A 22,184-nucleotide genomic window follows, 5' to 3' on the forward strand; every position below is an offset into this window, starting at 1 on the left:
CCAACTCTAAATGGGTTCTCAGTGGGTTTATTGAGGCATTTAACCTGGTATGTGTTTTTTTGTGATATTTTCGATTTGACTTTTGTGGTGTTCTTTTAACCCCTTAACGCTATAACATAAGTTTTGGTCGGACAATCACAAATCTATAGGTGCACATTAAACCATGGCTGCAGAAATACAGTTCAAGCAGAAACCAAAAAGTGTCAACCACATTAAATAATACAAGGTTCTTGGTATATAATTTGATCAATGTATATTGGCCCATCCACCAACGTCCAGGTGAAAAAGCTTTCGGATGGGCCCTAACTAGAGATGAGCGAGTGTACTCGGTAAAGGCAATTGCTCGAGCGAGCATTGCCTTTATCGAGTACCTGCCCGCTCGAGATGAAACGTTCGGGTGCCAGCGGCGGGCAGGGAGCTGCGGGGGAAAGCGGAGTGGAACGGAGGGGAGATCTCTCCCTCCCTCTCTCCCCCTGCTGACAGCCGCTACTCACCACTCCCCCGCGCCAGCACCCGAACGTTTCATCTCGAGTGAGCAGGTACTCGATAAAGGCAATGCTCGCTCGAGCAATTGCCTTTACCGAGTATACTCGCTCATCTTTAGCCCTAACAAAGAATGTGTTTCCTGCTAAAAAAAATGTTAAAAAAGTTTTAGAATTTAGTATATGTTCCTAAAAATGGTACCAATAAAAGCTGCAGTTCTCTACACAAAAATCAGGAATTCATGAATGGGTGTGAGTGAGAGCTGCCTCTGATTGGTCAGGCTGTGACCAATCAGAGGCAGCTCATTCAGCAGGCGGGGATTTTAAATCCCCGGCTGCTGAATACTAGAGAGAGCAGTTCAGGAGAACTGCCGCCGGCCGCGGCTGAACTCCGTCTGCCGGGACAAGGTAAGTATATATATATATTTTATTTTTACACATTTCTGGATGAATTGCAGGGAAGGGCTTATATATTTAAGCCCTATCCGACAATTCATCCCGCGATCGCCGGCAGCCCATTGCTTTCAGTGGAACCTGCTGTATTGCCGGCTCCATTGAATTCAATCGGCAAACATCGTTCTTCTCTGCCACAGCTGTTACAGCTGTGGCAGAGGAGAATGATTTGTCTACCATATGTTCTCAATGGGGTCGGCGCTGCTGCCGCCGGCCCCATTGAGCGCATATAGAGAAGAGAACAGGAATCGCAGATCGCAGATAGGTGCGATCTGCGATTTTCTGTTCTATAATTTATCGGACAAGCGCATAAAAAGCGCTCATGTGTCCGATACCATTGCAAAGCAATGGTTTTATAAAATCGGCCAACGCATGCACATGCGCAAATCGCGGCAAAAGACGCCCGTGTGACTAAGGCCTTAGTCTTTTACTGAAGACCAATAAAAAACTTATTGATTAAAAAAACAGTGAGTCAGAATTGAAAAGCTAAATAAGCCAGAATTTTACGAAATCTGTGTAAAGAAAAAAAAAGGGGGGGTCCATACCCTGCATCAGATGTATTATGTATTTTAGACACTTTTTGTGTCTCACAAAAAGGGTGTGGCTTAGAAAGGGGTGTGGCTTAAAATGCATCAATGTGTAGCAGAATTTTGGCCCAAAAATAATGGTTTGAAATAAGCTAATGAAGAGGTAGCATAAAGTTAGACAAAAGTGTCTAAAGATTTATCATACACCATGAGCCACTGTAATAAATTTGGCACATCTAGTCTAGTTCTAAACAGTCTAAATTTAAGACTGCAGTAGTAAATCTGTCGCATTATCGCTAATATTGCATTCAGAAAGCTGTGTATCATGATACAGTATAATGTGGCTTCCATATTAACAGGCTTTTATAAAATAGCTATGTTTTCACAGAACCTCACAGAATACTGTATATACTATAGTTTCAAAACCCATGCAGATTTCTGTTTATTATATCAATAATCTGATAGTTAAGATGTTCCAAAAACAAAAACTTTTCACGCTGATGAAAGCATTCTGTTTTACCAGCTAATAAAAACTTTTGGACTATTAAATTGGTCCTTTTTCTGAAATTATTCTGATAAAATATGTTTAATGTAATTCAAAATCATTAGACATCAGCAGAAGAACATTTTTTTAAAAAAAAGGTTCTCAAAGAATGTCAATTACTGCAGTCGCAAAAATCTAAACATAGTTCAAAGTCATAACCATAAAAACTAAAATGAACTTTAAAATTGGGCCTTCATTAATATCAAGAAATGTAACACTGGTTTTTATGAGTATGTGTACAGAGCTAATGAAGATGAAACTTTTGCTTGCTTTGTAGTCCGTTCAGAATTATACTTGCTCTGTTCCCTATATGACATCTGCTCAGTTCAGAAAGACCATTAAAATATGTATGAATGTCTAGACTGTTCTACGTGAGATCAGCACTCTGGGACCGAATATTATATCAGAAATGTGTTTACTAACGGCTTATAGAACCCCTTCAATTCATGAGATATTTAATTCCTCACAAATTTACTACTGTTTAGACAGATATTTCATAAGTACATTGCTAGTACTGAAGAACCTTTAAGGGTTATTCATATCTTTTAATAGTATTGCTAGGATATTCCATAATATTATGAGGGTCTGAACTCTGGGACCCCACTGATCCCAAGAATAAAATGACTGAGGTGAATGACACTGTTTAGAGAGAACCTGTGAAAGCACTCTAGTGCTTTAGTTAGGCCAGACTGTGGAAGGGTCTGGAGGAAGGCCCACATGATAGGGTTTGGAGTATGTAAAATAGGATTGGCTAGGAACATTGATTTAGGCAAGGTTAGTTGAGGAAATGGGGTGTAAGGGACATAAAGGGAAGGAAGGAACTGGAGCCATTTTGTGGTGACAGACATGTGGTAGCAAACTCACTGTGTCATTTTAGTTCATATTCCTTAACTGCAAAAGATAGAGTTTGTGGAGGCCTTGATTTCCCAACTGAGAAGAGAAGTAAGAGCCACACTGGTTACAGTCCGAGTTCAGTACTTATTACGGGGGCTGTCAGGGGGAGATGCAGAATGAGCAGTTTGAGACCAACTCCACTCCATTTAGTTAAGTTATTAATAATGATGACTACTCTTCTGGCTGCAGCCTAGAGAAAGCTGGTGCATCGTAGCTACATGAGATAGATCCCATTCAGAGGTTGGTAGCATGGGGAACAATATGGGAATATTGGTCATCCAGCTTCTGGGGACACTGCACCAGACAGTCTAAGTGTTTGGGGCCTCTACCTTTTCTGCCCTTATTATCTGCCCAGGTAACTAGGGATAGAAATAATTGGCGAACCATAGGAGGTGGGTAAAGGTATAGTGGATTTCCTGCCTGCCCTAGTTGGGCTGTGTTCAGGGCTGGGTATGGCTGGATTGTTGTAACATAGGGAGAGCAGGCAGTGGATAGGGGTGTATAAATTGGGGTATATGTAATTTGAGCAGTATGAGTGGAGACAGGCATAGTGCGAGTGGCAAGTGGGAGAGTGTTGGAGTCCATACAGATGGAGGAGGCTGAGAAAGGTAAAGAGGAGCTAACACGTTTTGTTGATGTGGCTAATGGTGAGGTTTATGTCTGCAATTGAAGGTCTGTTGGGGGCAGATTTAAAGCAGGAAGAGTAGGTAAAATTTTGAAAAAGAATATGCGGAAATATTTTCTGTACTGCCTTTGGATAAATTAAATCTGGACAGGGTTAAGAAAGCTGAAGACCAAAAAAGAGGAAAATGTGCAGTATCATTTAATCCCACACTCTTCTCAAATTGGTTGCATGCTTTTGCAGTCCTGGCTAGTGTGATTATGGAAAGGTGCCGGAGTATTGCTCCGTGTTTTTTGTCACTTAGATGCCAGTGTTGAGACCTACGAGTTGTATGGGAGAGCAGGCTTTGTTACACAACTATGAACAATTCAGTCACAGAAAGACAGTATGGCCCAGCATTTGTTGGGACCATAAGGATATCAAGTTGTCAGTATTTGTCACTGTATCGGTGACTGCAGGGTAAGGTAGTCATTTTCAGGTGGAGCACAGAGATTACGACAGTCGTGCATTTGGTGCAGATTCAAAAAGAGTATCTGCTGGCCTAAAGAGGAGGCCAAGCAGTTCCATTTTGGGAGCCTTAGAGACTGAGTGTGACTTCTTCATTAACATTTTTGGGGCTTTGAGACTAGGGGAATTGGTAAGTATACCATGTTGGCTGGGGGTTTAGAGGGGAGGTTGTGGATTTGTATGGAGAGCGAGTGGAGTCTTGATTAAGGAGATAAAACTGATCAGGGGGGGAAGAACATGGCACGTGACTTTGTTTGCAGCTCCAGGTTCCAAGGTGTGTCCAGTTGAGTGTTTGAAAAAGTATGGTGAGGTAACAGGGTGACTGAATGGTCCATTATTGGGATATATTTGTCTTGGTATCAATTTTTGGTAGTTTTTTTGTAAATGTCTGCAAACAACAAGGGGTGGCACCACGGGAGAATAGTGGGCACTCTTTCCAGATTGCAATGGTGGCAAGGCGTGGCTTAAGCTGGGAAACGGTGTACTGTATAGAAAGATGAGTCTCTTTGATTTTATATTTGTTCTGAGTGGCTGACACTAGTGGACATTTGAGAATAGAAAAACTTTGGGTTATGTAGATATGTTTGAACTGTGACTGATGGTCTTGTTTTTTAGACTGGCATGTTTTTTAAGTGGTTAGGTAGGTAATTTGTGTTTTTCAGGTCACTTGTTTAATTCTTTTGTGTTTTGAAGAGCTTTGAGGGCATAAGTCAGAACGAGTAGGAGACAGTTGCATTTCCAAAGAAGTGAGACCATAATCCAGTGGCTGGGTGCTGTGAGAGTGTTGCCTAAATTCCACAGGTTTCCAAGGTTGAATAGAGCTTTGCATGTCATTATCCTCCCTGTTAGGGACAACAACAGGAGCTTGTTATTTTAAATTGCTGATGATGGACATAACTTTGACCTGTTGTGGTAATGTTTCCTAGGATGGTGTGGTCTGACATTGTGTCAAGGGAGGAATGATGGAAGGCAACATCAGTGAAACACCTGAACAATGCCAATTACATAGAATATTGTCCTGGTTCATAAAAGAAAATGGGATGGTAGCCAAAAGCTAGAGTTGGGTTCTTGGTATTGGAGATTTTTGGAGACGGAAAGGCATTCATTTGATTTTGGTTGGGATAGACATGTGGCATCTGTCTCTTCAGCATGGCATTGAAGTTGCTTTACATGTGTAGATGGGCGCAAATGCTTAAGGTGTTATTCATTTGTGTTGATGGAAGAAGGGCATTCTCGAGATTGGACTGCAAACAATGGTGTGGGAGATTAAGGCAAGTGATTAGGTTCTGGACTACCTAGGTAATACTTTGTTTGATTTCCAGATAATAGCTGAAGTTAAAACTTGTTTGTTTAGAGTACTGGAGATCACCAGTATACGGTATGTGGGCCTCGAGGACTGTCCCATCTATTTAAGAAGTTGCTCCATAAAGTAGTACTAGTAATTATTAGGAAATTATAGTACCACTGTTTCTGGTAGCGCAATGCGCTACACAGCTGTGCTACATGGTACATCCATTGTGATCCCCACACATAACACACAGCTCTACTGCATGCATCCTGATTCACACACATAGCTTTGGTACATCCCTGCTGATTTACAGACATCACCAGCTCAACAGACTCCTGGATACAGGGATCAGCCCTATGTCATGTGATCCCTGACTCCACCCACACAGGATGATCACATGACGGTGACATCATCACAGGTCCTGGTGGCTGCTGTCGGCTTATTCAGTATATAGTACTTTCTACCAAACTGTACAATGGCTCCTCCCACAGCAGTGACATCACCACAGGTCCTTCAGCCCACCGGATCCCTGTGGTGGCGGTAGGTCAGTGTCTTCTGTCAGGACCGCTGAGTTGTGCCTTCTGAGATAATAACGGCTTAGTTATATTCTCATTTTGTTATTTTTGTCCTCCCATTCCAAGAGCCCTAACTTTGTTGTTTTTCTGTCAGTCAGGCTCTGTGTTTTATATATGTTGTAGGACCTGTGATGTCGTCACCAGGTGGTGGAGCGATGACATCACCAGGGGCAGGGCATGAGAAGCACACACACACACACAAGCATACATACTCACGGTCAAGTGGTCGTTAGTAGTTTGATTATATGTTAGCAATATTGGGGTTCATTTTCCAGGGAATTCAGGGGACCTCAAGACATGAGGTCATTGTGTTTAAGATGTATTTTAAATTTTTCTAATGTTTCTGATATGACCAATTCATTCCATTCCAGTGTGGTGCTTTTATTTAAACATTGTAATGGAGTAACAAAAAAAATTAACAATCCCCTATGTTCATGAGGATTATGGCAGTTGGTGATGACGTATCCCTGTGATATCCCAACCATCATTTCTTATGTTAGTAAAATCCCCAATAAAGTCACCAATAAAAAATAAAGTCTAACAATACTAGATATGATTGATATCATTATTAGTTGATATTTTTAGTATTGTGCCCAACAATCTGATCTCATAGACTTTTTCTAAAAGAAAAGGTACAGTACTGACTCTTCATGGTGCAATACCTTGATATGCACAAGTAAAGGAAGGTATATGCTACTGGCCAGATTGTCCCACAATCTATATTTTACGGTACCTTTACACAAGATGACTTTCGGCTGCTGAAGCACCTGACAGCCATTCTGCAGACTACTGACCTGACCATTGCTCCTGTGCTTTACACAGAAGCGATATTAGTTCTCTGAATGGAGGCAGAGCAGGACGGAGATCATTCCCTCCCGCCTGCATCACAGTAAACAGGCAGTCGTTCATAATAGAACGACTGCCTGTTTACACTACCCAACAGTTGCTTGGCTTTTATTTTTGTTAAATACCAAGCAGTTCCGACAAGTAAGTGATTTCTTGCTCAGTGCCCTGTTGGCAGCCACATGTACATGGGACAATTATCACTCGAATTTGCTGTTTTCAGTGATAATGCGGGCAATAATCTTCCCATGTAAAGGTACCTTTAGAGGTCCTTTACCTGTTACTTTTGACTAGTGTACCTCAACATTTTTCAAATTGCCACCCACATCAGTTAGTGAACTTTACACTCCTTCAGAGCTGTAGCCTTTGGACTGATCATAAACCCCACCAGAACTGAGTAACATCACCTCCCTTTACTGTACATACCTATTTGTAGGAGTGCTTGTGTGCGGAGACTTAAGAGAGTGGAGTCTCCACAGGGGGTTTACATAGGTGGGTTGTAATTTTTGGGCCAGGTATCATGGACTAGTAGCACTCAGACGTCTTGTTTTTTGTACATATTTTGAAATGCACAGAAGAAGAATCTGTTTAACTGGTAAATATTGGGTACAGCCATGAAAAATGAAGTTGTGTCGCAGACAGGCAAAGATAAAATGTTAAATTTAGTCCAGTCAATTAAAAATGTCCACAGACCAGAGCGAATCAGAGGAATAAAGCTGTTGGCAAACAGTAGTTTCATGCTACACATGATTCATTAGTGTCTTGAACAAACTCTGGTACAATGCCAACACACATTACTCTTTTCCAGTCACAGTTTATATGTTCCCTTCTGAGTCTTTATTTTTAAGCACAATAAAAAGCTTTCTGCATTAGTGTTTAGCTCTACTGTATATCCAGTTTCTGCCCATTGAAAAAACGAAGCAAAGGAAATTTTATGATGTGAATACATATGAATAGAAGGCAGCTCAGCTATGTATTTATGGGAATGTACACTGCACACCTCTCTCACCCTCACCTTATATTGGAAAATATAACACTTCTCCATTAGGCTCATATTATTATCTTCTCTCACTCTGCTTGATCTAAGCCCTAAATGTAGAAAAGACTGAGAATCAGTCATGGCAGAAGAGCTTTATGTAATACTGAAATATGTTCCCTAATGACTCGCCAGCTTATATCACCAATGCTACATATTTGCCTGTAGAATTGCATCGCATTTGAACCTGAATGACTTCTTATATCAGTCCTTTAAGATGTTGATACTGCTTTTATGTATAGACATACACAGATGTAGCTTAAAGTTTGAGATTCGGGACTGAGGGAAAGATTCAGTCATTTGCACATCTTCAGTAATAGATTAAGTTGTTCTTTGACCGATATGCTTTAGGCCAGGGTGACATTTTGTCATTTGTCTTCAAAATTGTGAGACAACTGCTGAGCAGTCCTGCTATGAATAAGTGACTTGGTATCCACTTCTTTTTTCAGTGATTTTCAAAAAGTAACATGAAAATCACTTAAAAATCTAATGCAGCTGTGACTTATACAAGTGACTTTTATGTAATGGAAAAAAAGGATCCGTTGAGTCAAATATCTGCGTATTGCCCTAAAGAGAAAAAATATTAATCTAAAAACGTAACAATATAATATCATGTTTAATAAACACTGAACTAGTAAGATATTTAGGCCTCCTGCACACGGCAGAGCCGGATTCCGCATGCGGGTTCCCACAACGGATTCTGGCTCTCACCGTGGTCGGTGACCCTGCCTACCTGTATTTTCTGTTCTTTTTCTGCACTGCGGATGGTCGTGGTGAGTCGCTGTCGATCATACACAATATAGATTTTTTTTTTCAAATGTATAAGACTCCCACGCTGCCGCTAGGCGATGACGCGGAATCTGCAACCTGTCCACAATGTTCATTGTGGACAGGTCGGATGGCTCCCATTGACCTCAATAAAAGCCATCCACGCGCAATCCGCGTAAAAATGGAGCATGCTGCGATTTTTCCTCAGCGAGCTGAAATTGCAATTGCTTTCCACTCATGTGCAGGAAAAAGCGATTTATCATAGGATGCTATGAAGAGATTTTTGCTGTGGAATCCGTGGCAGGCATCCACACCACGGATCCGCAGCAAATACTGCAAATTCTGCATCAACGCCTAGCAACGGCGCAGGAAAAATACACATTTGAAAAAAAAAATCTGTACTGCGCTTGCCGCCACCATCCGCAGTACTGATGAAGACAACAAAAGACAGAGGTTCATGGAGTCGCCAGCCAGGGTCACTGCCGGATTCCGCTGAGGGCTCCTGCATGCAGAATCCGGCTTTGCCATGTGCAGGTGGCCTTAGGCATCATGCACATAGCCTTATGTGTTAGTTCATGTTCCATACCAGGTATTCCCTCCTAAAAAACAATAAATTCGTGGTAGCATGCTGATAAGTAATTTAATGTGCAATGGGCCAATTATTAACATAATGTCATTTTTTATTCTCAGGTCATTGATGACAGTGGAACGTTTAGTGTCCCAAGCTGCATGGGTAGTATAGCTGATGAAGAGGGTGGATCTAACTTAAAGTTTGAATACCCCTTTGACGACGTGACTGTAATTGACATGCGTTGGATATGTGATCTTGTAATGAAAACAATGGAAGTTTTATACTTTGTGAAAAGATGGGGAGCATTGGTGCATATAGCAGTACAATTCAATCTGCTTTCTCAGTAAGTACATTTGAGCTTGTCATGTATGAACAATGGATGCAGACATGTCGCCTTTTGATTGACTATTGAAGTCCAAATCTATATATTCATATATTAATATACTAATCTATTACAGTGAGAGGTTTACTGAACAAGTGACACCATTGTTGGTTCATGCACAGAGGATGCTGGCCAGCAGAATACTTAAGACAAAGGGAACTGATGTTTCGGAAGCTAATTACTATGCACCTACAGAGGAAAGTGATGACAAGGTCAGTGACCGAATACTACATTTTTTTGCTTATTTTGTTTAATGTTAAGATGTTTGGACTGACATGACTTCACCTTAATTTACTGAATTTAAAGTAATTTGTTCTGCATCCTAATTTGTTCTGGGTTTATTTATTTCTTGGTAAAATAGATAAGGTTTTTAGTTGACTTCTCTGGTTCCTTTGGCTCACCTTTCCTGCACTTCACATTAGCCTGGCCTTATCACATTGCCGATCAGTTTACTCTTTTATGCACATTAGTGAAGATACATTAATTAGACTATGTCACAATATTTAGTGTTAATAGTGGTTAAATTCAGATCTGAGACTGATCATATATTTACTCTATTACTATTTTGAAAAAGGAAAGACACAAATTATATTTAGTATAACCCTCAATGATCCTATGCGTAGATATTGCGAATACATACACGGTAAAGCACTTCCGCGGTGTCCTTTTGATTCCCTTTCAGAAGAACCATCTGATGTGTGCAGTGCTGACGAGGAGCCACTTCTAGTGCACTGATTCTCATTGGCTTAACTGCACAATAGCAGGGCCACTCCACTGTTCTTGTATAGGACAAACTGTGTGATGGGACTGAGCATATGAGGTAGATGTTCTGAGCAGGGGTATACATAGAATTCATGGGACCCGTAGCCAAACTCTGAATTGTGGCCTCCTCCAAAAGAGCAAAAAACAATATATATACTCTATTAGACAACATTTATAACATGCTAAGATTAGATACGTTACATCAGCTCAGCTTTAGTATACTTCTACATATTGCAGATACCATACAATAGTCAGATATTAGTTCTACAAAGTGATAGTGATTACAGTGCAGGTACCTCCAGTAATCATGGGTGACGTTTTCTCTGTCATCTCTGGTTACGTCCGCTTTCCTTTTTCTCCTCTAATCAGCTCCAGGCCATCATGAAGAATTCTTCCATCCTTTGTGGCCCCCACTTAGTAGTAGTGGCCCCTACGTAATAATAGTGGCCACCTTTGTGGCCATAGCTTAGCAATAGTGTCCTCCTTCATGGCCACTGCTTAGTAAAATTGTCCCTCTTTATCCATACACAGTGAATGTTGGCTCAGATTGCAGCAGTTATTCATTTAAATGCCCTTCAGTAGGCTCCGGGCTATCCTGCTAGCCCATCAGCATCCTTTAATTGCATTGCGACTCTCTCCCACTGACTGTTTAGACGCGCAGTCAGCTTTCACTGTGGCATCTAAACAGTTAACTGCTGTGGTCAGAGGTATCCCTGATCACAGAAGTTATCAGCAGCTATCAAAACAGCTGATAGCCACCGCATATACAGACTGGACTCGGCTCCTGAGTCTGCTGTATACACCCTTTACAAGCACACAATGTGAATTAACATTAGGTGGTCATAAATAGATCCACGTATTATATCTTTCTAGTGGTAGGAGATCTGATGTTCTAATACAGAGATCAAAAATCCCCTGCATAGAAATAGACTTTGATAAATTTATAGCTGCTTAAAGCCACCCCTAGACTCTGGTTTGAGGCTTACTGCACGTTGTACAGCAAAGCTGATAGTGGTGAAGAATATATAACATTCATTAACCCCTTAGTAACCACACCATAGTGTTTTTACGTCCTGGCTGGCTGGGCTTTAATCCCCAGGGCCGTAAAAACATGCTCACTCCAGGAATTAAAGCTGCTGGAGCTGTCATGGGGGGCCGGGATATCCAATCGATAACAGTGATCGCGTTAAAGTAAATTTAAAGTTGAAGTTTTAGCTCCCCTCTATGGCGGAAGCATGCGCAAAAGCCGCAAATTACAGGAATAGTTTAAAATCTCCCTGCTCCTAGCTACCAAACGTAGCTGAGAGTCTGGAGATTTCACGAGGGGCCGCGGTACGTGGTTCTTGGTCACATGATCTTCATTATCCAATGGATAACAGCGATCACGTAAAAGTAAAAAAAAAGTTAAAGTTTCACCTTCCTTCACGGATCTTATCCGTGATGGGAGGTTAAATTACTTACTTAAGGCCACCGACGATGTGTCCTGATGGGATCTTTATTTGCGGAACTTTCCCCATCTTCGGCGCATGCGCCCATTGCCAGAATGGCAGACACAAGCGCAGAAGCTGGGGAGGGCCCTGGAAATTTTAAAATTTCCTTGCTCCTGGCTACTAGAGGTAGCCGAAAGCCTGAAGCAATGACCGAGGGCCGTTATTCAATGGACAGTTAAGACAGTTAATGGACAGTTAAAATACAGTTGAAGTTTAATGCTCTTTTCAGTTTGGGCTTCGTTGTACGTACTAACATAAGATTAGGGCCACAGTGGGTATGTTTCTGAACACAGGACACACAGGGGTATCCATTTTGGGGGGCAAGTCTTCATTCATATGTGTGCTGTACAAAAAAAACTGTTTTTAAAATGTTACAATTGCCAAAAAAACAAAAATCATAATTTTTTCCTTCTGCTTTGATTAGATTCATTCAAAAACTGTTTGGTTGAAATACACAGTACACCCCTAGATGAAATTTTTTGTGAGCACATTTCTTTGTTCATAATCTGCTCTTATGTTTAAGTCTGGTTGACTGTTCTTTAAGCTGATATATCTATTATATTCTTATGTATTTTTTTGTTGTGTCATGATTTCTGTGCCATGTCATCAGCTGGAAAGGAGTGTAGATTGCTCCAGCCCAGACATAGCACTATTGAACCATTCCTGCTTACCCTACTGAATAATCTAAATTTTCAATGCAATTCTAGTATCTACCTATTTTTCTAATTTATGAACATCTTGTCTCTGGGATGTTAAGGGGTTGTGATCCCCTAACAAAAAAAATCAAAGGCCTCAGACATATTAAGAGATATCACCCGCACATTGTACTTCTACAAAAAACACACTTGACACAAGCTGATTTTTGTAGAATGCAGAAGTTCTGGGTTGGTGTGATGTACGGATCCCTGGCAAGACAGGGTAAGCGGGAGTTCTAATACTATTGCATAGGACCTTTATATGCAATATAATTAGTAACTGTCATTATTATGAGGGACAGGGGGTTCATGTTTTGTTGGAACATAATGGGAAGACATGGTCCATATGTAGCATGTAGGGTCCAAATAATAACAGAAACTTTTTCAAAAGTCTAGCAATTAAGTGCCAGTGTTAATCTTAGACCAAGTTAGCCACTGCTTATTAAGTTCAGAATTACAACAATTGATAATTCCTGACCATTCCCCCATAACCTTAACTTTATATAATAAGTATCAGATTGGTACGGATTACATTTGGAGATTTCCTTCATATGTAATGAAAGATGATGTCTTTTTAGAACTCTAAAATGCTTAGTGGCTGGAATTCGAATGAATGACAATGGCCCCCATAAACATGATCCTGAATTATATTGGACTTCGGCCTGGTTCTGAAGGAAACTCTAATCTCCTATGTAAGCACACTCAAGCATCATATAGCTCAGGACTACCAGTTAGCAAGTGACAAAGAGAAAGGCCTACTCTCATTTTGTTTCTAACCCCTTCGCCACTACAAAACAGAAGTGGATGGTGGCTAAAGAAGATTTCGAACTCTGCTCAGATAGGAGGGAAGATATGCGCCCTCAACATTTCAATGCAGATCTATTCAGATATGGAAACAAAGCAGGAACTTTGCTGGGTAATCTAGCGAGGGGTGCACACAAATCCTTACACATTTCTTCCTTAAAGGATCAGTGTCACATACATACTGATCCTGAAAGTATAGATTCCCTTTTACAAGATTTTTGTGCAGACCTTTACCAAGACAAGACTAGTTGGGTGGAGGTAGCTGTTTTTTTCTGTACAATATAACTTTACTTACACTCACACGAGAGAACATATCATTACTGATTAAAGACACCACGGAGGAAGAATTCAAGACAAGGATTAAATGGCAATGCATCGGGTCCAGACAGTATACCAGTTAATACTTTAAAGCCCTTAGATACAATCTAAGCCCCGCACTTACACTTGGTTTCAAATAGATGTTCCAATAAAACCAGTTAACTCTTTTCTCACATACCTGGGTGTCAAAATTGGACCACAGTAGACTCAGTATACAGACTTAACTATCCCTCTCACCTTGTTTCAGAAAACACAGAAGGAAATATGGCGGCAGGAAAAACCTCCCCTTGTTATTCTCAAGTAGATGTCATTTAATAAAAATGGTAGCTTTTGGTAAACTTCTCTACCCTTTACAGACTATTCCAATCTTATTAAAAACATAGGTAGGTAAAACAAGTGAATACAGCCTTTACAAAATCCATTTGAAGAGAGACTATGAATAGCATTACGGAAGCTTTTTTCTTTTAAGGAAAGAGGAGGCGTGAACCTACCCAACCTTAGAGAATACAATTTAGCGTGCTTACTTCGACATATGAAGGACTGGTTATTTGATACTAGTTATTATTCCAATCTGACAATTGAAAAATAACTGGCACCCCCTTGGGACCTAAAATCCCTGCTACACAGTAGATATCGCCACTGGCCTAGTACAGTGAAACATTCATTAATTCTATGAGATACCCTGGTGGCATGGAAAGAAACACACTAGCTCTTCCACCTCCCCTTTCTTTTATCTAAGTATATGCCTTTGTGGTCACACATTGAATTCCAGCCAGGAACAGACAATAATATGTTCAAGGAATGGAAAGAGAAAGGGAGAAATTCAGCAGATCAATTGTTACATAAAGACGCTAAGACATGGCTGACCTATGAGGAAATAATGTTAGATTTTGGCTTAAAGGGAATCTGTCAGCATCTTTTTTATGTGTAATATATTATGCTCTCTGGCAGCAGCATAATATAGTGCCTGTCACGAGGGACGTAACTAACTGCTCAGGGGCCCAGGCACAAAAGTTCAGCCCGGCCCCTCCACCTATACCATTACCTATAGCTAAACCATGCTGCATACAGCTGCAAAACACATTTACACACATGATCATCACTTATAATGGCTAACAAAAATACATGATGGTATAGCGAGCTTGCGAACCTCTCAGGTTATTCTTCAAGCTAAAAATGGAGTAGAACTAAAGAGGCATGCATATGTATACACACTTATGACATACATACTTATGACAAGGCACAGACATGGATGAGATTCGTTTGCACTTAAAAGGAATACTGCAACAGAAACAAACTTTTTAGACTAGGTGTAACATGTGCAATCATATACAGGAATTACCCAGGTTATACCAGCATGGTCATACAGGATTATATACAGGAGACACCCACATTATGCCAGCATGGTGCATATCACTATATAGAAAGGGATGTACATCTCCTGTATATAGTAATATGGACCATGCAGGTATAACCCGGACATCTGTATATAAGTATATATGTACTGCTGGTACAACGTCTACATCTCTGTTGTATATAGTGATTGAAGCATGCTGGTATAACCTGTGTGTCACCTGTATATCATTATATATGCTGTTTGTATAAGCTATACATCTCTGATATATACAGGAGATACCCAGGGTATATCAGCATGCTCTGTATCACTATATACAGGAGATGTACTTCCCCCTGTATATATCTCCTATATATAATAATATGGACAGCTGGTATAACTTTTACCAGCTATACATATATGATTACATGTGGTACATACCTTGGATACACCACATGGTCCGATCCCCTCTTCCGCTATCAGATGCCGGAGCGATCGTGCGGCTGTAAGTGCACTGATAGACTGCAGTTATGCTGAATCACAACTGCAGTCTCTCAGTAGAAGGGAGGACCACGCGCCTGGGGAGCCTGTAGCCTGTAATTGGGTGCCGAATGTCCCAGGTTAAGGGCCCTCTCCTCCATGAGCATCACCTGGAGCCGGCCCATTGGCTGTTGCGGTTAAACAGCATATAGTTGGGGGTTCCCGTGGGCCCCCTAGCTAAGGGGCTGGGTCACAATTGTGACCCCAGTGACCCTTAGCGGTAAGCCAGTGCCTGTCACACTGATTACACTAATATGTCTGATGTGTATACCTATGTAGTAGTTTAGGAGAAAATGCAATTTTATTAGTAGCAGCTGAACGCATAACTAGTCTTGCATATCCAAAAGCGGCAGGCTGGCCACACCCACTCTGATCTCACTCTATACACAGTATTAGGCAGGCAACAGTCAATCAGTGGCTGAAGGGCAGAGTGCTTGTAGCTAGTCTGAAGCTTATTAGTATCCAGGACTACTTCAAGTACTCCTCTATTCATGTGCTGCTACTGATAAAATGTCATTTTCTTCAAAACTATTACACAGATCCACACAGCAGACATATCACTGTGATCATTGTCATTGGTACTACCTTGTGCTGCTCTCAGAGAGGCGTGCAAAAGGATGGTGACGAAGTCTCTTTATCAAGAGACATCCATTTCCCTACTTAGAAATGTCTTCCCTTCTTAGAATACAAGAATTCTTTATTCTTATAATAAAGAATGTGAGAAAGGAAGATGGTCAAAATGCTTTTGATGCACTGCTGGATTTAAAGCTATTTAGGGTCAAAACCACTTCAATAAATAGATGTATCCAAAGTCGGGTGTTGAGGAGTGCGGCAATGACTGCTTTGGGTAGCTACCCTGTTTCCGCGAAAATAAGACAGTGTCTTATATTAATTTTGCGCCCAAATAGGTGCTAAGTCTTATTTTCAGGGGATGTCTTATTTTTCCATGAAGAATTTATTGTCGAACAAAAAAATTAACAGACTGTAACGATCACCCACAGCAGTTCGTGGACCACTTGTACAGCAGGGACGGTATTGCAGCTTCCGGCCACCAGGGAGAGCTCATCACAGCAGACTCACACAGCAGGGACAGTGCTAGGTCTTACTTTCGGGGGGGGGGCTTATATTTAGTACTTCGGAAAACTCTACTAGGTCTTATTTTCAGGGAAACACAGTAGACTAAATTTGTTCCTGGCGAAGAGATTGCATTAAAGGTGTTACATGGGTAGGCTCAAGTCAGAGAAGTGACTCAGAAATGAACGTTGACCAGAGACCTTTTTTAGGCTTATGTATAGGGCTTATCTGGACTTTAATTTACAACACACTGAAAGGAATCTAGGCAGATTGACAGCCTGCCCTAAGTGTAACCTTGCAATGGCAGATAAGTGGCACGTCTTTGAACATGTGACATCATACAACACTTATGCTTTATACAATGTCATTGGCAGCTCTCCTTACCGATACATCCACTTTCATATGTATTTTATTACTGTAACCTGGAAGTGTTGGCGGGTGATCACAATTCAAACTATAAACACATTTCTTGTGTAGTACATTTTCTACTTTTAGTGGCCAAACAATGTTTGATGAGCAATTGGCTATAACCAAACCCACCCATGGTGGCTGAAGTGACAGAGGTCTACTCCAATACATTAAGAATGAAGAGGGTGGAGGATATGCGACATAAAGTAAAGCAGACAAAAAAATTACTTGCTAAATGGAAAGTCTTTATTGAGACACATCTGTCCAGGCAGCAAATCACAGATTTAGTTACCCTATTCCTACATACATTATTATAGAATCATAGAATGGTAGAGTTGGAAGGAACCTCCAGGGTCATCTGGTCCAACCCCCTGCTCAATGCAGGATTCACCAAGTCATCCCAGATAGATAGTTATCCAGCCTTTGTTTGAACACTTCAGTTGATGGAGAACTCACCACATCCGGTGGCAACCTGTTCCACTCAGTGATCCCCATCACTGTCATTATGGTATTATATAGCACTGATGCGAAGGTCATTGGGTTTGCTTAGGGTCTAATCAACACCAGTACAACATAAAACAATAAAACTATCTCTAAAAAATATATATGTTTTGTGGTCCTCAACACTATAGATATGTGAAGTAATGTAGAAATGGAGATTAAAGCCAGAAATATAACATAGTAACATAGTATGCTAGGCTGAAAAAGGCAAATGTCCATCCAGTTCATCCTGTTTCCACTTGCCTTGTTGATTCAGAAGAAGGCAAAACAAACCCAGTGAGGCAGAAGCCAATTTACCCCATTTTGGAGGGAAAAATTCTTTCCCGACTCCATAATGGCAGTCAGAATAATTCCTGGATCAACATTTGAAAGTTCCTACCTGACTCCAAGACCCGGATCAACAACTCTGCTGGTTATTTAATGTCTATATCCTGCAATGTTGTAGCACTCCAAAAAGACATCTAGTAAACTTTGGGTTTACAGTCCCATCAAAGCATCTCTGTCATGTCTGCTGTGTTGCCCTGTCTGAAGGCAGCATAGAATTAATGGAGAGATACTGAGTTAAACAATGTATAGTTTTTATGATTTGATTTATTTTTGTCACTTAAAAAGTTTTTATTTAGGTACATGGTTTCAGGCAATTCTTTGGAGGCCCATAGAACCAGTGTGGCCGGATAGGTGCTGTCCAGGGGCCACACTAATGGCCAGCTGCTATTCTGGTGCCTTGGTCATGAGAGAATAGAATCAAGTTCTATAGAAATCTATTTTAGATGCAAGCCGCACAATAACTCCTCCTCACCATTATTACCATGAGCAAGAAAGGAGTAATTCAGTGTTCACCATCTATGTAAATTGCAGTGTCCAGTATCACAACATGACTGTGTTCGGATAGCACCAACTTAAGTTTAGAAAAGTAGCAAAAAGTAAAACATAGTCCTGCACTGGGATAAAATACAACTTATTTAGTGCAAAAATAAAATGTGTATATGGCTACAAATCAAGTTTCAAAAGGTTTTCTGCCTCTACGTTTTCAACGGTAAGGTTCTTACTCATGGCATGAACACGTTTTAATTTTTGCTCAGTAAGAAAGTTGGATTTTATCCCAGTGCTGGACCATTTTTCCTTTTTTTTGCTGTAATCTCAATGTATTACTGTGTTGCTAGTACTCTGGGCAGTCACTCAAATTGTTGTCCCTTCCCCCTCTTGGGTAACAAGTATGGATGATATGTTTCCCTACTCCTATGCTAACAGAAAGAATGTGGGACTGGAGAGCAGCCACAGAACAGAATGTATTTTGATTATGCCTAGAATTTAATGTCTACTTTTGTTTTTTTTCTGTGTACAGGAATACGACCTAGAAATGTGCCTTTAAGTTTTAAATGTTATTTTAAGGAAGTTAAGAATTCAGTCATAGTGCTTGTTCAGCTCTTACAGTTCTTTTCCCGTTTTTTTTTTTTTAATCATTAGTTTAGAATTTTTTTTCGTTCAGCGCCAATTTAAAGGACTGTAAACTCTTATTTTAGTTGCTGTGTAGGTTTGTGGAGCCATTCTGTTCTTAAGTTCAATAATTGGGCACATCAGTCATATACCCTATTCAGCACTCGTAAGCATTGTGCCTTACACTCCGAGTGCGCTGCGGTCAGCACAGAAAAAAAGTATCAGTGTTTGTGTATAGCTATGATTTGCTGTAGATTAAATGATTGCAGTAATATACCAATGCCTAGATTAAATAGGATGTCTACTTTGGCACAGTCCTTTGAGATTCTTTTTAGGAAATGTTTAATGCTCAGAAGTGTATCAATGCTAAAAGATCTATGGAGGACTGCCAATATCTTTTGAGTGCTCATCATTTTGGACTTGATAGAAGCTGCCTACAATTAGAAATCTGCTATGAAAAGCTCCTTGGTATAAGCATACTGTATATGCTATTTGGAAATGTGTGGTTGGTTGTGACAGAATGCTACTGCAAGGATAGTGGTTGTGGGCAGTCCATGAGTATCACTGGCAGGGCTGATGTTCACTTGTCAACTTTAGACTTTTATATCCAGACTCCCTGAAAATATTTAGACTGATTCTAAGCAATATCACTGGACTATTCCACCCAAGAATGTTTAAATACCCTAGAAACCCTAAATTCTATACCATAGAAGATAAAATACTCTGTGTAATATTAGGTAAGATTACTATTATAACCAAAATATAACTATTGCATCTACCTTTTTTCTGAGTTATTGTCTGTGGGAATGACAGAGATAGCTATTAGTGCCATTGGCAATAACAGGAATGACACTTTGCATGTTCATGCCTCCCAACTATTGAAAAATGAATAAGGGGTCAACTCTAGTTGCTTGAAAATTTTTATGATAAGCCATGCCCCATTTATGCTTAGCTGCACCCTTTGTGTCCCATCACAGTAATAGTGCCTCTCAATGACCCTCTCACAGTAATAATGGATGTTGGCGTTCCAAGTAGTGGCAGTATTTATTTTAGGCAAGGATATACACTGGCTGAAAACAGCAATATTTTGACTCTGCTATAGTTTTTTCAAGCAGGGTTTAAAGATAAAACCGCGTATTATATAGATACAAGAAAGAGGTGTGTTCAAAAATCCAACCAATCACAAACAAGTACATATTAAACTGATAACGTGCCATTAAATATCACTTGTAAAGTGCAGAGAAGAACTCCATAATAATCAAAACCTGGGGAGATTCCACCTGTCCACATGTTCTTCAGATCTCATTGCACATGACCACAGCAATGTGGTTCATCTGTGCCTAGTCTACTGTGTGAGACACCATGCATGTCAAGAAGTCTTAGGTATGTTCACACGGCTGAATTCACCATGGAATTTTCTGCATGAATTTATCTTCTAAAAACCATGGCAAAATCCATGTCTGCTTGCTATGAATATGCCCACAGATACAGTACCAGAACTGAGCTTACTAAATATATATGGTAACCAAACGAAACTTACTACATAGATACAATGCCAGAACCGAGTTTACTACATAGACATAATAGAAACTAACTTACTAAATAGATATAGTACTAGAACCAAGTTAACTTCAAAGATACATTACCAAAACCAAACTTCAGTACCAGAACCAAGCTTTGATACAGCACCAAACCAAATTTCATAAATACGATACCAGAACCAAGCTTACTACATTGATACAGTACCAGAACTGGGTTTACTACATAGATAAGCCAACATTGATAAAGTATCAGAAGCAATCTTATGTTTTCATATGTCAGAAGAATAAAACACCCAATGTAAGTATAAAAACAAAAAATGAATCCAGCATATAGTTGACACATAGGTATATCTTTTTTTTTGTAGTATACCTGAAAACATTCAAAAGCAGGGTGCAAATTTAGTTTTCGTGCCCATTTATTTGGCCCAGTAATGAGGCACAAACATCTTTAGGAATGTTCATTAGTTCGATCATCATGCCGTGTAAATATTCACATGATCAGCTGACAAATGTGCAAATGTGTGTTCTTCAGCTCATCAGCTAGTGATTCAGTGTCCTCTGCATCATGGATGTTCTGTTTTTGTAGCGCTGGGTGATGTCCATGTATGGAAAAAAAATTAAAAATTCACTGCAGTGCCTTGCCCTAGGCACCTGTCTTCGGGTAGCTAGTGGCAAATATGGCCATGATAACAGCCACTAATCAATCAGATGATCAGAATCTACAAATATCAAAATCAGTGTTAAGACCTTTCGGGTGTATTGTCTCCAGGACATATATCCACCTCATTTCCTCCTTCTTTAATAATTTCTCGCACTCTCTCCCCTTTCCGTAATGATCTGTCTCAACTGACTGCCGAGTGACCTGGCTCTAGGAAATGTCTGAAAACCGGTTACTTGAAAACCTGCCGGATTGTGCTTTTATGTTTAGTCATACCTTCCTGTATTTCCTTGCTCATTTCTTCCATATATACTATTCTTATATGGTATATACTTTAAAGTATATCCTATTCTTTCTCCATTATTCTAGAGGGGAAAATCGCAAGAAATTCTGCCTGAAAAAAACTGTAGTAGAGTTGAATCATTGCTCTTTTCTGCTGGTGTATTAAAGGGGTTGTCTCACGAAAGCAAGTGGGGTTATACACTTCTGTATGGCCATATTAATGCACTTTGTAATATACATCGTGCATTAATTATGAGCCATACAGAAGTTATTCACTTACCTGCTCCGTTGCTGGCGTCCCCGTCTCCATGGCTCCGTCTAATTTCGGGGTCTTCTTGCTTTTTTAGACGCGCTTGCGCAGAAGGGTCTTCTCCTTCTGGTCGGTCCGGGCACGAGCTGCGTTTTGGCTCCGCCCCCTTCTACTCATCATTCCGTAGCTCCGCCCCATCATGTGTGCCGATTCCAGCCAATCAGGAGGCTGGAATCGGCAATGGAACGCACAGAGCCCATGGTGCACCATGGGAGAAGACCCGCGGTGCACCATGGGAGAAAACCGCAGTGCATCCCTGGGAATGGACCGGCGGCCATCTTGGGAGAAGAATTTTATAAGTTCATCTTTCATCACATCGGTGAGTAGCAAGCGGTTTAAAAAATGCTTTAAAATGCTATTTTATGCCAGGGGGGTGACAGGGGGAATGGGCTAATGTAAAATGTTGATGTTTGCAGCGAGACAACCCCTTTAACTTGCTAAAATAAATACTGCCACTACTTTGAATCCTGACCTTCATTTACTTTTTCTTGTATTGGATGTATTAGATGGACTAGGCCTTGTTCCATCAAGGACAGGCT

At 40.5% G+C, this 22,184-nt stretch overlaps 1 protein-coding gene across 1 annotated transcript in view; it reads left to right on the top strand.

Moving 5' to 3' along the window:
- The window catches only part of CFAP54 (cilia and flagella associated protein 54), a 394,557-nt gene that overhangs the window by 201,044 nt on the left and 171,329 nt on the right, over positions 1-22,184 (top strand). Inside the window, exons 38-39 of the mRNA XM_066591462.1 lie at positions 9,230-9,453; positions 9,569-9,704. Coding sequence (XP_066447559.1) covers positions 9,230-9,453; positions 9,569-9,704 — 360 coding nt within the window. The remainder of the gene's footprint in view (positions 1-9,229; positions 9,454-9,568; positions 9,705-22,184) is intronic.

This window comes from Eleutherodactylus coqui, chromosome 2, assembly GCF_035609145.1.
Source record: "Eleutherodactylus coqui strain aEleCoq1 chromosome 2, aEleCoq1.hap1, whole genome shotgun sequence".
Taxonomy (NCBI): Eukaryota; Metazoa; Chordata; class Amphibia; order Anura; family Eleutherodactylidae; genus Eleutherodactylus; species Eleutherodactylus coqui.